The sequence below is a fragment of the Mus caroli genome, unplaced genomic scaffold (assembly GCF_978045245.1).
Source record: "Mus caroli unplaced genomic scaffold, Mus_caroli_1 scaffold_13, whole genome shotgun sequence".
NCBI lineage: Eukaryota > Metazoa > Chordata > Mammalia > Rodentia > Muridae > Mus > Mus caroli.
Genome location: NW_028227268.1, coordinates 82,548,024 through 82,564,911, shown reverse-complemented (window position 1 = coordinate 82,564,911; position 16,888 = coordinate 82,548,024). Strand labels below are relative to the sequence as shown.

At 41.4% G+C, this 16,888-nt stretch overlaps 2 protein-coding genes across 3 annotated transcripts in view; one reads left to right on the top strand and one right to left on the bottom strand.

Moving 5' to 3' along the window:
• Hmmr (hyaluronan mediated motility receptor) overlaps nucleotides 1–8,333 on the bottom strand; it is a 34,377-nt gene extending 26,044 nt beyond the window's left edge. The window contains exons 1-3 of the mRNA XM_021175487.3: nucleotides 8,238–8,333; nucleotides 2,980–3,078; nucleotides 2,266–2,345 (exon numbers count right to left, since the gene is read on the bottom strand). Of these exons, the coding sequence (XP_021031146.2) occupies nucleotides 2,266–2,345; nucleotides 2,980–3,078; nucleotides 8,238–8,283 (225 nt within the window). The 5' untranslated portion in view covers nucleotides 8,284–8,333. The remainder of the gene's footprint in view (nucleotides 1–2,265; nucleotides 2,346–2,979; nucleotides 3,079–8,237) is intronic.
• A 239-nt stretch (nucleotides 8,334–8,572) lies between these two features.
• On the top strand, nucleotides 8,573–14,964 carry Nudcd2 (NudC domain containing 2). 2 transcript variants are annotated; one of them, XM_021176991.3, is made up of 4 exons: nucleotides 8,573–9,068; nucleotides 10,926–10,974; nucleotides 11,470–11,546; nucleotides 14,074–14,964. In XM_021176991.3, the coding sequence occupies exons 1-4, from the start codon at nucleotides 8,880–8,882 to the stop codon at nucleotides 14,155–14,157; spliced, it is 399 nt and encodes a 132-aa protein (XP_021032650.1). In that variant the 5' UTR covers nucleotides 8,573–8,879; the 3' UTR covers nucleotides 14,158–14,964. The 2 variants fall into 2 exon arrangements, with proteins under 2 accessions (XP_021032650.1, XP_021032649.1); XM_021176990.2 differs by having other exon boundaries at nucleotides 8,576–9,068; nucleotides 11,395–11,546.
• The last annotated feature ends 1,924 nt before the right edge of the window (nucleotides 14,965–16,888 follow it).

The window sequence follows — 16,888 nt, the reverse complement described above, 5'->3', positions numbered from 1 at the left end:
AGAGCAGCTGCGCAGCCATTTCTCTAGCCCCTAATTTTTAGTCTTTTGAGACATCTTACTATGTACTACACACTAACCATGAAGTCTCAATCCAACTTTCAAGGGATGGGATTAAAACTGCACATTAACACACCCATCTTCGTGTCAGCCTGGTCTACGAAGTGAGTACCAGGACAGCCAGGGCTATACAGAGAAACCCTGTTTCAAAAAAAACCAAAAAAAAAAAAAAACCAAAAACAAAAAAAAAAATATAACATAAGCCAAATACATACTTCAAAATTTCTAATGATATTAGTATAAACTTAGGAGAGTTGTCTTATCAAATTAAATGTATATTTTTGGGGGGGGAGTGGGGATTCAAGCCAGATTTATTCTGTGTAGCCCCAGCTTTTCTGGAACTCACTCTGTAGACCAGGCTGGCCTTGAACTCAGGGATCCACCTGCCTCTGCCTCCCAAGTGCTGGGATTAAAGGCATGCACCACCACTTCCTGGTTTAAATCCAAACATTCTGTCACACATATTTATGTACATTTTATAAAAAAATACAGTTATCTGTTTTTCTAAAAAAAAAAAAAAATTAGAAATTTTCTAAATTCAGGATTGCTTCTAGTGGTGAATCAGTTGCCAGTACCACATACAAAAAAGGTGGGAGAACCTAAAACTTACGTTCCTAGGACAGGAGAGATGGCTCAGCAGTTAAAAATACGTAGTGCTTTTCTAGAGGACCCCAGTTTGGTTCTTAGCACCTATGTTGGCTGGCTCATGACTACCTGTCACTCCAGCTCCATGGTACCGGCCACTGTCTTCTGGCCTTCATGGGCACTGCATGCATGCACGTGCATATGCTCACACACTATCTTAGGGTTACTTTTGGTGTGAGGAAATGCCATGACCAGAAGCAATCTGGGGAGGAATGGGTTTATTTTCCCTGCTATCAGTCCATCATTGAAGAAAATCAGGGCAGGTACTCAAACAAGGTAGGAACTTGGAGGCGGGACCTGATGGAAGGGTGCTGCTTACTGGCTTGTTCCTCACGGCTTACTTAGCCTGCTTTCTTATAAATCACCAATTAAGAGAATGCCCTATAGCTTCCTAAGGTCAATTTTATGGAGGTTGCCTCCTCTTAGATGACTCTAGATTTCATCAAGTCGCATAACAATCAGTCAGCACCAACCACAGTACTCTGTAGCCATTCATGTTAGACACTTCCACAGTGGATGGCATACCTCTCTAAGACAGAGTAAGAGACCTTCGTAACTGCCAAATCCATCAACAGTACATTATCTGTTAATCTCCACAATGCCTAACAAAGTGGCATTCTTAGGAACTAATGAAGAACAGTAGGGGTCTTGGATAAACAACACTGCACAGCCCATAGGAGTTGTTTCATTCTTTTCCTTTCCAAACTTTCTGAGAAAGGGTCTTCCGTAACCCAGACTAGTCTTGAGGTCTCTATGTAGTCAAGTCTGGGCGTGAAGTCTGCAAAGCCAAGTCCTCCCGACTCTGCTACTCAAGTGCTCCATCAAAGGCTCACATAACCATCACAAGTTCTGTTATGAAGAACTTAATCTACCGTTCAACCGTGTGAGTCACTGATATTTCAATTTTTCTCTCACTCACACTTATCCTTTCCCACCAAAAAAATCAGACAAGCTAACAATAAAACAAACACACACAACTACGATGGTGATAACGATGCAGAGCAGGACATGTTTGCAGAGGCTTACAAGGTGACCTTCTCTATAAAGAAATGTCTTTGTAGTTGTCAACCAGGAGCACCTTCAAATAGATTCCCTAGTAACCTAGGCAGGATGAAAAACCTGCCAGAGTCTAATGATACTTATTTCATTAACTATATTTTATTCTTTTTATTAATGATAGATTTTTAACTACAGTTCCAGATCCTGGGACCTGAAGCCAGGCCTTTTGAGGAGTAACGAGTGTTCCTATTGAGTGAGCTAACTCTCAAGCCCCAACTAACTTACACATTTGATTTACACACTTAGCTATTTTTTTTTTATTTCTGTTTTTTTTTCCAGACAGGGTTTCTCTGTATAGCCCTGGCTGTCCTGGAACTCACTTTGTAGACCAGGCTGGCCTCAAACTCAGAAATCCGCCTGCCTCTGCCTCCCAAGTGCTGGGATTAAAGGCGTGCGCCACCACGCCCGGCCCCACACTTAGCTATTTTAATCAGACACCGCATCTTGTAGGTATAGAGTCAGTGACATAAAGAATATATTAATTTTCTTACAGATGTTTCTCACCTTTGACACCGACTTCTTTGTTTTTTTAGCCGAAGCAAGCAAGGTTGTATCTTTGTCAATGTTAAGATTTTGTTGAGATTCTGAAAAACGAAAAACAAAAAATATTAACCACCGTTGATGTTTACATGTTTTAAGAAAATATAATAAAATTTCCAAACTTCTCACTGCAGACAGCAATTGAAGTATATGGTAGACTTTCCATTGTATGATTGGATTGTATGATTCACATAATTCCTTGCACAATTATTTGTTATAGACCTAAAACCTTCCACATATTCTTTATTTTCAAAAGAACAACTTATTTTTTAAAATAACTACACTTGTTTGCGTGTGGGGTGGGGAGGGTGGGTTATGTGTACTTCAGTACCCTTAACCTAACTCAGGTCTTCTGCAAGAGCAGTATGGGTTCTTAAAACTGCTGGGCTTGCTCTCCAACCCCTTCTTGACAGTGCCAACATTCTGATAGAAAAGACAAGCAAAGTATTAAAAGGAAAAGGACCTGGAAACATCTTGCTCGACGTCTCTCGTTACCTACAGTCTAACTGAAAATAGCACTACGTACCCTGTTCTTTCATAAACATCCCTAATAAGGATATTAAGATACATTTCTGACCACGAAACTCTACAAGTGCAAAAGCATTTTAAAGTTTCAACAGTATTGCTCATGTCAGCTTCTAAGGTCTGTTAACCATTGTTTGTTTAAGGACACATTACCTCTTTGGTTTTTAAATCTTTGTGATTTCTGAAAAGACACTGGTCCTTTAGTTGCTTCTGAAGTTTTAACATCATAAGCACCCGGAGATGGAGCACAACCTACAGGAAAAACAAAACAGCAATGTTTCACTTAATATTACTTATTTTTTTTTTAGATTTATTTATTATTGTAATAAGTGTAAGTACACTGTAGCTGTCTTCAGACACTCCAGAAGAGCGCACCAGATCTCGTTATGGATGGTTGGGAGCCACCATGTGGTTGCTGGGACTTGAACTCAGGACCTTCAGAAGAGCAGTCAGTGCTCTTTAACTGCGGACCCATCTCTCCATCTGTGCTTCATTCGGTCCCTGCCTTGTTTTCCCTTGAGAATAAACTTAACCTACAAACCAAATAACGCCTTCTACTCTGCCCCACTCTTGAGTTTCTTTTCAGTCACTGTTGATGATTCAATATAAGTTGCTCCAGAAAACTTTTATTTCCCAAGATCTACTGATATGATGCTTTACTTAATATTCTTTCTTCCTTGGTCTTGATCTCTCTTCACAGAAATCCACCATAAACTCATCCAGAGCCCACTGTACACGCTAGGCTTGCCTTGCCTCCACGACCCCTCCCTCTGGCTCCCAGGGCGTTTAGATCACAGGTAGCCTGATGCCCAGCTTCACTGCACTTTCCTTTATCTAGCACGTTGTCCCTTCGAAGGTACGGCTAGCTGATAAGTACAGGATACTAGCATTCAACATGCTTCAAATGCTTCCTTTTGTTCCTGGCTGCTTGCCATATCAAAATCAGTACGTCTCAAGCTTTTCCACAGAAGTATCTCTTAGAAGCAGAGAGCAAATAAGAAGCCTGCTTTCTACATTCAGAATGGAGAACAGTAGTATCCATAAGTGTGGTAAAAAGCCAGGTTGTGTCAGAGACAAACTGTCTTCCATATAAGGACAGCGGCAGATGGGAGGAATACAGTTTTGGACCTCATATTTTGCTAAATGTTTATATAGCAAGTAAAAGAAACTATGGGCCTTCTATAAAGAAAGTTCATGGCTCTCTTATGTATGTAGACCTAGCCTTGAGCATTGAAAATCTGCCAAGTGACAACATAGCTGCAGCTAAGGACTGTAGACAATTGTGTTGGAAGGGACGTTTAAATGTGTCCATTTCATCTCTTTGGTGTCCACATATGAGTCTCACATGTGTTTGAGTCTCTTAGACATAGAAGTTTCCTCATTCAAAATAATCAAATCATACAGCAATGGGCTATATATGGTTTTTATTACATCAAATAAAACCTTCAAACGTCCAGACTTTTGTATTGTCTAGACAGCTGTTTTAGTCTGCTCAAACATCATGACCAAGAAAAAAAGTTGGGAAGGATAGGGTTCCACATTGCTGTTCATTACCAAAGGAAGTCAGGACTGGAACTCAAGCAGGTCAGGATGCAGGAGCTGATGCAGAGGCCATGGAGGGATGTTCTTTACTGGCTTGCTTCCCCTGGCTTGCTCAGCCTGCTCTCTTATAGAACCCAAGACTACCAGCCCAGGGATGGTCCCACCCACAAGGGGCCTTTCCCCCTTGATCACTAGTTGAGAAAATGCCTTACAGCTGGATCTCATGGAGGCATTTCCTCACCGGAAGCTCGTTTCTCTGTGATAACTCGAGCCTGTGTCAATTTGACACACAAAACCAGCCAGTACAACTGACCCCTTGTCAACTTGGCACACAAACACATCACTATTAAACCTCAACCCTTATTTTCTTATTAATCCCCAAGATCTAAATAACATGAAAAGTCACAGTCTTTACATATTAAAGGTTCAATCCCTTTAAAATGTCCAATATCTTTTAAAATTAAAAGTCTGTTAACTGTGGGCTCCACTAAAATACTTTCTTCCTTCAGGAGGGAAAAATATCAGGACACAGTCACAATCAAAAGCAAAATCAAACTACAACCATCAAATGTCTGGGATCCAACTCATGATCTTCTGGGCTCCTCCAAGGGCTTGGGTCACTTCTCCAGCCATGCCCTATGTAGCACATACCTAGTCTTCTAGGCTCCAGATGCCTGTACTCCACTGCTGCTGCTGTTCTTGGTGGTCATCTCATGGTACTGTCATCTCCAAAACACTGCTGTCTTGCTGTATGTAACTAGGCTTCACCAATAGCCTCTCTTCATGGTGCCAAGCCTCAACTACTTTGCATGACCATTTCAGTCCTGGGCCATTAATTGCAACTGAGACTGCACCTTCACCAATGACGTTCCATGGCCTCTCACAGTGCAAAGCCTCAGCATGATCCCTTCATGCCTTCAAAACCAGTACCATGTAGGTGACTCTTACACATTACCAAGTCCAGCCACAACACAAGGTACAACCTTGGTTATCTCTGGAACACAGTCTCTGTCCTCTCAGAAAACACTTCCTAGAAGATTTTACCTCAATTGGTGCTGGTTCCTTCTTAATCACTGCTAATCTCTTAGCTCCAGCTAACCAGCACCAATAGTCCCAGTAATGCAAAAGTTTCGATTTAGTAGTTCTGGTATCTTGTTAATCACAGCTGATTCTTCAGCCCCAGCTAACCAAAACCACAGAACCATCACAATCAATACAGCAACAGCCCCGATAAGAGTCTTTAATCTTCCCTCTGAAATTTCACAAGCCAGGCCTCTATCTTCTGTGCTGTTCTCAACATTATCTTCCAAGCTCCTACACAACATCCCACAGAGCTCTTAACATCCCAATGGTTCTTCTAGCCCAAAGTTCCAAATTCCTTCCACAGTCCTCCAGAAAACATGGTCAGGCTGTCACAGGAATACTTCACTATGTTGTTACCAATTTAGTTTAGTCAGGGTTTCTATTCCTGCATAAACATCATGACCAAGGAACAAGTTCGGGAGGAAAGGGTTTATTCAGCTTACTCTTCCACATTGCTATTCATCACCAAAGGAAGTCAGGACTGGAACTCAAGCAGGTCAGGAAGCAGGAGCTGATGCAGAGGCCATGGAGGGATGGTCTTCACTGGCTTGCTTCCCTTGGCTTGCTCAGCCTGCTCTCTCTCTCTCTTTTTTTTTTTTTTTTTTTTTTTGGTTTTTTGAGACAGGGTTTCTCTGTGTAGCCCTGGCTGTCCTGGAACTCACTTTGTAGACCAGGCTGGCCTCGAACTCAGAAATCCGCCTGCCTCTGCCTCCTGAGTGCTGGGATTAAAGGCGTGCGCCACCATGCCCAGCTTCAGCCTGCTCTCTTATAGAATTTATAATCTACTTTCAATTTTGTTCAGCCCATTCTCATTCACCTTCCAGATCTCAATGTGGCCATCTAGCTTTTGCAGAATCCTCAAAAAAAATCAGGCTAGAAAATTCTCATCGCATTGTCTATAATTCCTAACAACTTATTATGCTTTCATAAGGATTTATTTACTTTATCTCTACATTAGACTTAAGTGCTTGCAATTTTGGAGTAGCTTCTATTCTTCTAGTATTTAGCTCATAGTTATGTTGAGCAGTATAGAAAAAAATATCTTGTTTGGGATGTGAGAATGGACTAGGCTTTTGTAATTAGCCACAGGAGGACTCAAAATCACCTGTGTCTGACAAGCTACAGAAAACACTGTAATACGGAATGCCAGACACTTTGTAGACATAGGAAGAACACATACACACACACACACACACAAAACCAAACCAAAAACCATTAGATTCGCTCCTTTATCCCAGGATGCTTTAAGTTTCCTTGAGGTAGAAAAAGCTGCCATGGACTTTTAAATATTAAATATCTGACATATCATGTTTGACACTGTAAGCCTTAACTACTGCTCCTTAAAACCAAACAGCAGCTGAGCCATGTGTTTTGTGCAGGTCTCTTAAGTTTCAGTACTTGGGAGGTGGCAGCAGGAGTATAAGGCTAGCCTGTGCTACAAGAGACCTTGTCTCAAAACAAAAACATCTCATCTACCCTGTTCTGTAGAACCTAAGTTGTCTGAGTCCCCTGGAAATGGTGTGGCCATGGAGATGGCTGTGTCTGATCACTCACTTGACCTTGTGAATGGAGGAACGTGGATAGAAATCAGATAGACTACTAACCAGTACAGGCTACAGAGGATATTAACTGGCCTTTCATCTTCCACTCCATCACTTACTTGCTGGCTGCATAATACAGTCAGAAACTCCCTCAAGGTTCTCATTTGTAAAGAGTACAACTTTGGTACTTTTCTCGTCTGGCTGTTCAAAGGAATAACATATAGACCTTACAACAGTACAGCTGCACAGTTAGCATCTATCACCTCACACCCAAGGCTCCAGTTACTTGTTCATAAACCTCAGTCCTTAAGAGCAGAGCATATATCCTTGGAAGCCTGGGTTCCCACTCCATTTCTGCCAATTTAGTTTCATAATATTGAGTAGATTTCAGTCTCATTTTTCGTTTTCTTCCAACATGCTATTAATTTGTTGTTGGTGTGAGTCACTGACAGTCTATGTAGCGCAGGCCACTAGGTCTGGAAATGTCTTACAGGTGAAAACATTAAAAATTACTTTATTCTAACTGTTTAAATGCTATCACCATCTACACTCAATTTACTCTGCCATCTACACACCAAGTTCTGGTATTCTATTGTTAAAATGCTGAACATTACTTAAGAATTGTTTCATGAGATGGCTCAGTGGGTAAGTGCACTGACTGCACTTCCAAAGGTCATGAGTTCAAATCCCAGCAACCACATGGTGGCTCACAACCATCTGTAATGGAATCTGAGGCCCTCCTCTGGTGTGTCTGAGAACAGTAGCAGTATACTCATGTCAATAAAACAACCTTAAAAAAATAAAATATTAAAAAAGAAATTCCAAAGAATTGTTTCGCGAGTGGAAAAGAATCCGTGGGCAGCTGTCTTTACTGAACAGATTTCTCAGTCTTCATGCTTTTATATCTGAATGCAATGTCAATGCAGAAAATTCTAAAGAGAGTAACTTCCTTTTGAAAAGAAAAGTAAGTCGTGCCTGCCAACTCCTAATCCCCTTCAACCAGCTGTGGTTTGTCCATGGTGTTGATGGCATATTTTGGAATCTCACGCTTGAAGACTCGCTGTGTGCGGGGATGACCTCATTACACGCAGGGCCGCGTCTCTACCATCCCACACTGCGCTAGCCAGGTGTCTACTGCGTGAATTTGGAGAAAAACAAACACCGCCCCAGCCCTAATCTGGCTTTTGAAAGACTGGGAAACGAGGGCACATCCCCTTCCCACCCTGTTCCCGCACCCGTACGTACCCGAAGGGTCATTGAATCTCTTCAGGGGCGCCTTAGGAAAGGACATTCTGACGCCTGGGTCCAGGTGCGACAGCAATCAAACGCCCCAGCAAACTGTCAGCTCGCCTGAATTCAAATTTACCCCAACTTTCCCCCTCAGCCAATCAGAAAACCTAAACCTATCTGGCCAATCCTGCATGAGCCAAAGAGCATGCGCACGAGATTCCTACCGCCGCCCAATCGGAAGGTTTGTAAGTTTAAGCTAGCAGCCAATAAGAGGCTCCTGATCGTCGCCTCAAACAGCTCTGTCCAATCACTTCTGGTTTTACTCAGCTTTACAGGGTAGCACAGTTCGCGCAAGCGCACTTCACAGGCCCGTCGGAATTTTAGCGTCACAACAGGTTTAAAGATCGCAGGCACTTTTCTCCTTTGTTCCGGCGTCAGTGTTCTTTGGATGTCAACATCTCTAGGCTTCGGTCGATTTCACCAGGGCTCACGAGTGTCTTAAATGGGCTCTGAAAGGGAGAATTTTGCACACTCGGACACGCCAGTTTGGACTCTTGCGCATGTGCAGTGACCCCAAGGCGCCGAGGGCAAGCCCAGAGCCTAGTCCCGCCGGTGTACTGCTCTCCCGGAGCCCTGTGCCTGCGTGGCGCCTTCAGAATGTCCGCCCCGTTTGAGGAGCGCAGCGGGGTGGTTCCTTGCGGGACTCCGTGGGGACAGTGGTACCAGACCCTGGAGGAGGTGTTCATTGAAGTCCAGGTGCCCCCGGGCACTCGCGCGCAGGACATCCAGTGCGGCCTGCAGAGTCGGCACGTGGCTCTGGCCGTGGGTGGCCGCGAGATCCTCAAGGTAGCAAGCCAGGGCTTGTCCCGAGTTCTTTCTTCTGGCTTTCCCGCACCCCGAGCCCTAAAATTCACGGTGTCAGAGGGATGACTGCTGGGTGTGGCAAGGTTAGTTCCTGGCTGGTAGAAAGAAGTGGTAAATTGTTCTGGCGAGGGGTCTCCACGGAGCACTGCACCCACAGAGCAGATCTTGCGCGGGTAGAACTCGAAAGATTTGTTCTCCACTTTATTTCTAAAATAGGTTTGGGGTGCTTTTGTTTCCTCCGGAGTTCCTGCTGACAGAAGGCTAAGTAGGTCAAAAGAACGAATATGCGTCTTCTGGGCACCGATGGAGGTCCCAGAGACTAGACAAAAGGATTCTGAACTCTGTTCATGATGTGTAGGCTAATACAGGTACTTACAAGCAAGGCTAGGGTAATGGGATGAGGATTCAAAGATGTCAGATTGGTTTTCTAAATAATAAGTTTCTTGCATGTTGATCTTCATGATAGTGAAAAAGTGTGTGAAGTTACTTAATTTCACCAATTTTTTAATCTGGTCACATTTCCCCGTTTTTGGTTAAGAATTTATTGAGACTCACATAACAATTAGACTACACCTAGATTAGATGCCTAGCCTGTTGGAAGATGACTATGTAGTGTAGTGGTGAACGGAGACATGATACTGTGTTTTGTAACCTTGGCCAGGAGAAGAAAAATTAGTCAACAGCTAATTGGACACCAATTTCTGCAATATGTGATTTGAACCTTTTTAAGAAACTGGCCTTTTCTAATGCCAGCTTCTCAAAAGAGATCGAACTAGCTTTAATAACATTGACTTTAAAAGAGAGAGCACTTTTAAGGCAGGTGTTGTGGCGCACACTTTTAATCCCAGCATTTGGGAACCATAGGCAGGTAGATCTCTGCGAATTAGGCCAGCAAGCCAGATGTACTAAGCCAGCTCCGTGATGCTTTGATCCATTAATAAAGTTCCTCATGGCCGGGCGTGATGGCGCACGCCTTTAATCCCAGAGGCAGAGGCAGGTGGATTTCTGAGTTCGAGGTCAGCCTGGTCTACAAAGTGAGTTCCAGGACAGCCAGGGCTATACTGAGAAACCCCGTCTTGAAAAACAAAATAATAAAAAAAAAAGTTCCTCATGTTGTGGTGGCCCCCAACAATAAAAACTGTCCTTGATACTTCATAACTGTAATTTTGCATTTATGAATCTGTCATTAAATATCTGGTATGTAGGATATCTGATATGTGACCTTGAAAGAGGTTGAGATGAACAGTTTGAGGACTGACAGACTCTGCTTCAAGAAAACAAAAAAACTCACCAGGTGGTGGCTGTACACATCTTTAATACTAGCACTCAGGAGGCAGAGACAAGATTTCTGTGAGTTTGAGGCTCTTGGTCTATAGAGCAAGTTCCTGGGCAGCCAGGGCTACACAGGGAACACCCACCACCTTAAAAAATGCAAAACAAAACACAAAAGAAAGAAGGAAAACAAAAATTAGAACATTTTTTTCTAGTTTTAGTAGGAGTCCCTGTCTTGTTCATATTAATTGGTAAAGCATTTTATATGTTATGTTGCATTCTAGCATAAAGAGTAGTATGTCTTCTCCTGATTGTGTAGTGGTGGTGGTCCCTGTGTCTTCTCCTGATTGTGTAGTGGTGGTGGTTCCTGTGTGTTTCTTCCATGGTATAGTTGTCAGATTTGTAAACTGGACTCTGATTAGGCGAAAGTTCAAAGTTGAGCACCTACAGATAGGGGAACTTGGCCTAAGATGTGTCTTAGCGTGAAATGAGCCAAATCTTAATGATGAGAATTTATAAAGTTTAATGACATACTGTAATTCTATTATGTTATGTTGATTTTTCCAGGGGAAATTGTTTGATTCTACAATTGCTGATGAAGGAACATGGACTTTGGGTAAGAGAAATCTGTTATGGTTCATACACTTAAAAATTGGATCACGGTATCATTTCTCCTTTATATTAAGTCTTGTCTTTGTAGCTGTGAAAGATGGAGAAAAACGTGTTGAGAGCATTTGTCTATCAAAACTACCTAATAGGGGGCTGGTGAGATGGCTCAGCAGTTAAGACTGACTGCCCTTTTGAAGGTTGTGAGTTCAGTCTCAGCAAACCACATGGTGGCTCACAACCACCCGTAATGAGATCTGATGCCCTCTTCTGGCATGTTTGAAGACAGTTACAGTATACTTATGTATAATAATAAATAAACTTTAAACAAACAAACAAAAACAAAAAAATACTACCTAATAGCCTTTGGAAAATACAATGTTTAATGATGCTCTGTAATTTCTCTGTAACTACTTTCTTTTTATCTTAGAGGATAGAAAAATGGTCCGCATTGTCCTGACAAAAACCAAGAGAGATGCAGCAAACTGTTGGACTTCTCTTTTAGAGTCTGAATATGCAGCTGACCCCTGGGTGCAAGACCAAATGCAGAGAAAACTTACATTAGAGCGATTCCAGAAAGAAGTAAGTCAGATGTGGGAGTGAGTATGTACAGATACTCCATTCAAACGCACAAGGATTGATTCATAAGCTATACAAAGGTGTAAAAAGCCTTTTAGGTGAATTTTAAAGTGAATGGTTAGAAAATTGCTTATTATGTAGGTTTCAAATTTCACAAATGTATGCATTTCTGTAGGACCGATTGCTGAACGCACACCAGTAATTCATGAATAACAAACCTAAAGAACTGGACCACTGTGGGTTCATAGTATGAAAGGGAGCCTTCCCTTCATTGGATTCTCCACCTCTTGCCTCTGCCTCTTGATCGGCCTTTTTTAGTGGTAGTTTCTACCGGCATCATGCTGACTTCCAGGTATATGTCTGACCTAGACTTCTCAGTTCCTTGTTGCATATACTCATTTTTCTGTCTGCCAGACGTTTCATGTCCAAGGTGAGCAATCTAATTTTGCTCCCACATTTATTCTACTTTTTATTGTAGTTAATGGAGACTAGTTGTTCATGATTTAGGGTTGGGAGGAGGGGGTCAGAGAAAGCCCAGCGGCTATGGCACTTACCATGCAAGCATGAGGACCAAAGGCCTACTAGAGGATCCCCAGAAACCATGCAGAAACTGCACTGATATGGTGGCTGCCTTAGAGCCCAGTGCTCCTGAGGCAGGGAAAAAGGATCCCAGGCGAGCTAGCTGGCTGCAGTACCTAGAATGTGGGAGTTTGAGGTTTCTTGAGAGACACTCCCTCAATATCAGAAGCAGGAAGAACAAATGAAGGAGACACCTGATGTCTACCTTAGTCCTGCATGCCTTCCTGCACACCCTCCAGGCGACTTGTAGGAAGTCTCATTACATTGCCTTCCACTCCCATTCACAGTGCCACCACTTCACACTGCCCCATCTGCTTGCATTCTGGTCTGGATTACTCTGAATAAAGTGCTAACTCACCTCCTGGACTCTTACAAGCAGTCCTCGGACAGTAGCAATGGCAGAAGTCCTGATAGGGCAAGTCAGATCATGCATTGTTCTTCTCCAGACTTCTCCAGGTTCTTCCTTCTCTTAATGGGGTCATTGATGTACTTTCTTGCCCTACCCTTCCTTTGTTTTTCCCTTTTTGTTTTTCTGAAACTGTCTCACTGTGTATGTAGCAGGCTGACCTTCAACCTAAAGAGTTCTGCCTCCTAAGTACTGGTCTTAAAGGTATGTACCAGCATGCTTGGCTCTGCGTTGATTCTGGCTGGAGAGTTCTGTAGCTTTCAGCTTATTGCTCAGTGAAACACATTTTGACACTGGGCAGTGGTGGTGCACGCCTTTAATCCCAGCACTTGGGAGACAGGCAGATTTTCTGAGTTCAAGGCCAGCCTGGTCTACAGAGTGAGTTCTAGGACAGCCAGGAATATTACAGAGAAACTCCATCTCTAAAAGCAAAAACCAAACCAAACAAATAAAAATCCACATTTTGACTATCCCATTAAAGTCTATAATTTTCTCTCCTAGTTATTTCTCCAACCATACTTCCTGTTTATCTTTTTTATAGCACTTACAAGCTTTAACACTTGGTTGTTAAAATTTGGCAAAATGTGGTTTGAGGAAATTCGGCCTCCTAACCCTAACCATGTCTCCACAGGTTTTCCTGAGACATGCCTGTGTTTACTCCTCAGGATGTTATCTTACACACAGCGTTTCTTGTAATTGAGTGAGACAGTTCATGTCCTCTGCAGAGCCTAGAGTGATTATTACCTGGCTCTTGGGCAAATCAGGTTTCCAAGTTCTGTGCTCTGTGTTTATGGTTTCTTATTTGTATTTCCCTGCTACAATGTAAGCTCCTCTAGAACAACTTATTTGCTAATTTTTGAAGTCCACATTTGTTTAAATGGTATTTTCCAAATAGTAGTTCAAAAAAGGCCCATTAAAGAAATGAAATTTCCCCTGAAAAGTCTTAAAGCTTGAATGAGTACTCCATAATATATAATATGTATCAATATGCTAGTATAAATATCACTCTTAGAACTCTGCATGGCATACAGTAAGCTTCAAAACACCGCTCACTATTAGTTGAGCTTGGTGATACTGACCTTCGTTCTAGCCACTTGGGAGGGTGAGACAAGAGAACCTCAAGTTCAAGGCCAGCCTGGGTGATAAAGCCACACCATGTCTCAGAATTTAAAATTAAATTTAAAATGAAAAAGCTCAGCATAAGTACTTGCTTAGTTTGCAAGAGGGCTGTGTTCAGTCCATAATGTGCCCTCCGGGAAGGAAAAAAGCTTTTAAAATGTGTTTATACAAATAAGCAGATTTTATTTGTTTGTGAAATGGAAAGGAATGTTTCTTCATACAGTTTTTATGATGCTCACACAGGGGCAGGTGTCACTCTAATAAGTGTTTATAGTCTGAAAGCTGGAGTGGCCTCTTAGTTTTAGTTTTACCTTAGGTGAGTTCAAGTTTGATATTGTTTCTTGTTTTTTGACTTTTTTGTTTTTGTTTTTTGTCAATTATGAATTCAGCGTATCCTTGTAAGTTTTAATATTTTGTGTCTTTCAGAATCCTGGTTTTGACTTTAGTGGAGCAGAAATCTCAGGGAACTACACGAAGGGCGGACCAGATTTCTCTAACCTTGAGAAATGACTGCTATTGCTTAGTGTTTCTCTGTCTCGTGGATCCCGGCAGGTGCTGGCAACTTAATGCAGTTGATGATGAGAAGGATGGAGCAGCCGGTGTCTACAGTTAAAAGATTGCCAAGTGTATTTCAATATGGTTGTAAACGATTACATTCAGATATGGTTTGCCCAGGAGACAGAGCAACTCTAATGTGGATAGATGATAACTTTTACTGCTCTGCAGTAAGTTTTATAGGCTACATTTTCCTAATTTCATATTTAATTGTATTTTTACTACAAAAACATTGGAGTACAAATCATATGAAATGAAAAAGGTGCCTTCATGAAAAAATATTTTTTGTGTGTGTGTGTGTGTGATGTAAAAATAATGTTGAGTAAATTTCTGAGTAAGAGTTGTATACCCTTTGTCTAAATATGCTTGTCTGTTCACGGATAGGACAGAACTGGAAATTTTAAGAAAGGAAAAAAAAGTACACTGAAGTACTTTGGATAACTTGAGTTAATGAAAAGTTCTAACTGGTTTGGTGCTGCCTACGTGATTATGTCAAGAAATTGAAAAATGATAAAACCCTAACAACAGAAGAGTTAATTGCCTCTTAATGTCAGAAGACAATTGAGGCCCCTGAGTATTAGTCAGTGGCTTCATTTCATTTGAAAGATTCAGATAAGGTGGTCTAGAAAAAAAGTCTTGCATCCTCTGTTTTTTAATTCTTAAAAAAAAAAAAATTGAAATGTGTGAAAAGCTTACAAGTAAAATATTAACAGATTGAAAATCTTACACTTTTTTCTAATAAATTGACATGTTGTCACCTCAGTATTTTACTTTTTCTTTTCTTCAAAAAAGTATTTTCTCTCAACAATGCAACCATTAAAGTTAGAAAATCAACATGGACATGGTACTACTGTTTAGGCCTCAGACCTATGCCATCTGTGCTGGCCTAATACCTACAGTGTACTTAAAATAAGAAAGCCCTGTATTCAGGGTGTGCTGCTGCAGCAGAGGTCCGCAGTTCACGTCAGCCTGGAACAAGTTCCCTCATTTTCCTTGACTTTACTGCTTGTATCTGTTCTCATGATAGTACCTTGCTGGCAGTGTGGCATCTAACTCACGGTGACACTCCGGCCTTAGTTCCCGGACCCTATGATGGATGGTATGCTTCTGTGCTTGGCTTAGCTTTTGGACTTGAAAATGATGGAAGTTTTGTCTGTTGACTGTTCAGGATGAGGTCTATTGTTGACAATATTCCTGCATCCGCTACCCTGTCATGAATTAAGAATTTCACCCTATTGCTGATGCTGACAGTGTTGCCTTGGTCAGGGAGTAAGATAGTATGTGCTGGGATTTTTTTACTGTGATACCAAGTTTTGGGTGCTTCCTTTGTGGGAAACTAGTTTTAAAGCGCCTCTTGTTTCTAACCAAACTTTGAACTTACTGTTTTATTCAGGGGGTAAACATTACTATCCTCGTTACTTTTATGCTTACAGTTACATAATTTGGCTAGTGTAAAACCAGTCTAGGTGGCTTCTGTGCCCTTTGACATGTTTACACCATTGTTTGCGCAATTTCTTACTCTCCAGACTTCGGCATTCCCTGCCACAGTTCAATAATCGAACATTTTGCTAAAGAACCCGGTTCTCTTTGGTAGATATATGTTTTTAACAGTGAGATATGCATGCTGGTGTTTGAATACTGTTGATGTGTGCCAACCGTGCACACATTAAACCTCTACATGCACTGCAAATCTTGAATTCCCATTAGATACCCAGTTCTAATATTACGGGGTTTTAGTTTTTCTCTCTCGAGTAGACTGGTTTCCAACACTCTTGCTGTATTTGACAGCCCGTTGTAGGTCATCTCCTTACAAGTGCCTTTCAGGTGTGAACACTTATACATGTTATATGTTTATTCATTTTTTTTTTATTAAATATTTTCTTTATTTGTGTTTCAAATGTTTTCCCTTTTCCTGGTTACATTTATTCATTGCTGTGTTGAGGAGCAAGGGGGGGGGAGTCATGCATGTTCCACAGTGTGCAAAGAGATTGCTTTTCTGTTTTTAACCATTTAGGTCTCAGGTCTTGGTGACAAGGTCTTTTACCCACTGAGGCTCACAGGCCTCTGTGGTTTTGAGTTACATTTCTGTGAAGGCAAGCTATAGCTACTATCCTCGTGTTTATTGAACATTTGTGTATCTTCCTTAAAGAATGTTTATTCAAATCTTTTGCCCATTTTTAGATTGGGTTGTCTTTTTATTGTTAAGTAGTTATTCTGGGTACAGGTCATCAGCTATATGGTTTTTAAGTAATTTCCTGTGGACTTTATTTGGTTTTTTTTTTTTTTTTTTTTTTTGAGATAGTCTTGCTTTGTAATACTGACAGGCCGTGAACTGGAATGCCTCCTGTATTAGCTGCTGCTGATCAGGGATTGCAGGCACTCCACCCTCCAGCCATTATTTTTACTATCTATTTAATAGTGGTTTTAGAAGATTTTTCATTTTGGCAGAGTCGAGTTTCTCATATTGTGAGTGCGCTATGCTTTTGGTATCTTGTCTTCCCATGAGAACTCTTATGGAAGCTTCTAGTCAAAACATTTTTTTTCTTTGTCTTAAGATTTTATCGTTTTTTTTTTTTAAAACCAAAATTGAGGTTTTATTAAATAAAGCTGTTTTAATACAGACAATGCACAAAGGTTAAGAGAAGTGTTCAGAAAGATAGATATTCCAAAGCATAGATAGGCTTCT

What these genes read in the sequence shown, in the direction of transcription:
- Nudcd2 (XM_021176990.2), top strand. Translation starts at nt 8,880, where the DNA reads ATGTCCGCCCCGTTTGAGGAGCGCAGCGGGGTGGTTCCTTGCGGGACT. An exon ending in GTGGCCGCGAGATCCTCAAG is followed by an intron (nt 9,069 to 10,925) that starts GTAGCAAGCCAG and finishes TGATTTTTCCAG; the next exon opens with GGGAAATTGTTTGATTCTAC. An exon ending in TAGAGCGATTCCAGAAAGAA is followed by an intron (nt 11,547 to 14,073) that starts GTAAGTCAGATG and finishes TGTGTCTTTCAG; the next exon opens with AATCCTGGTTTTGACTTTAG.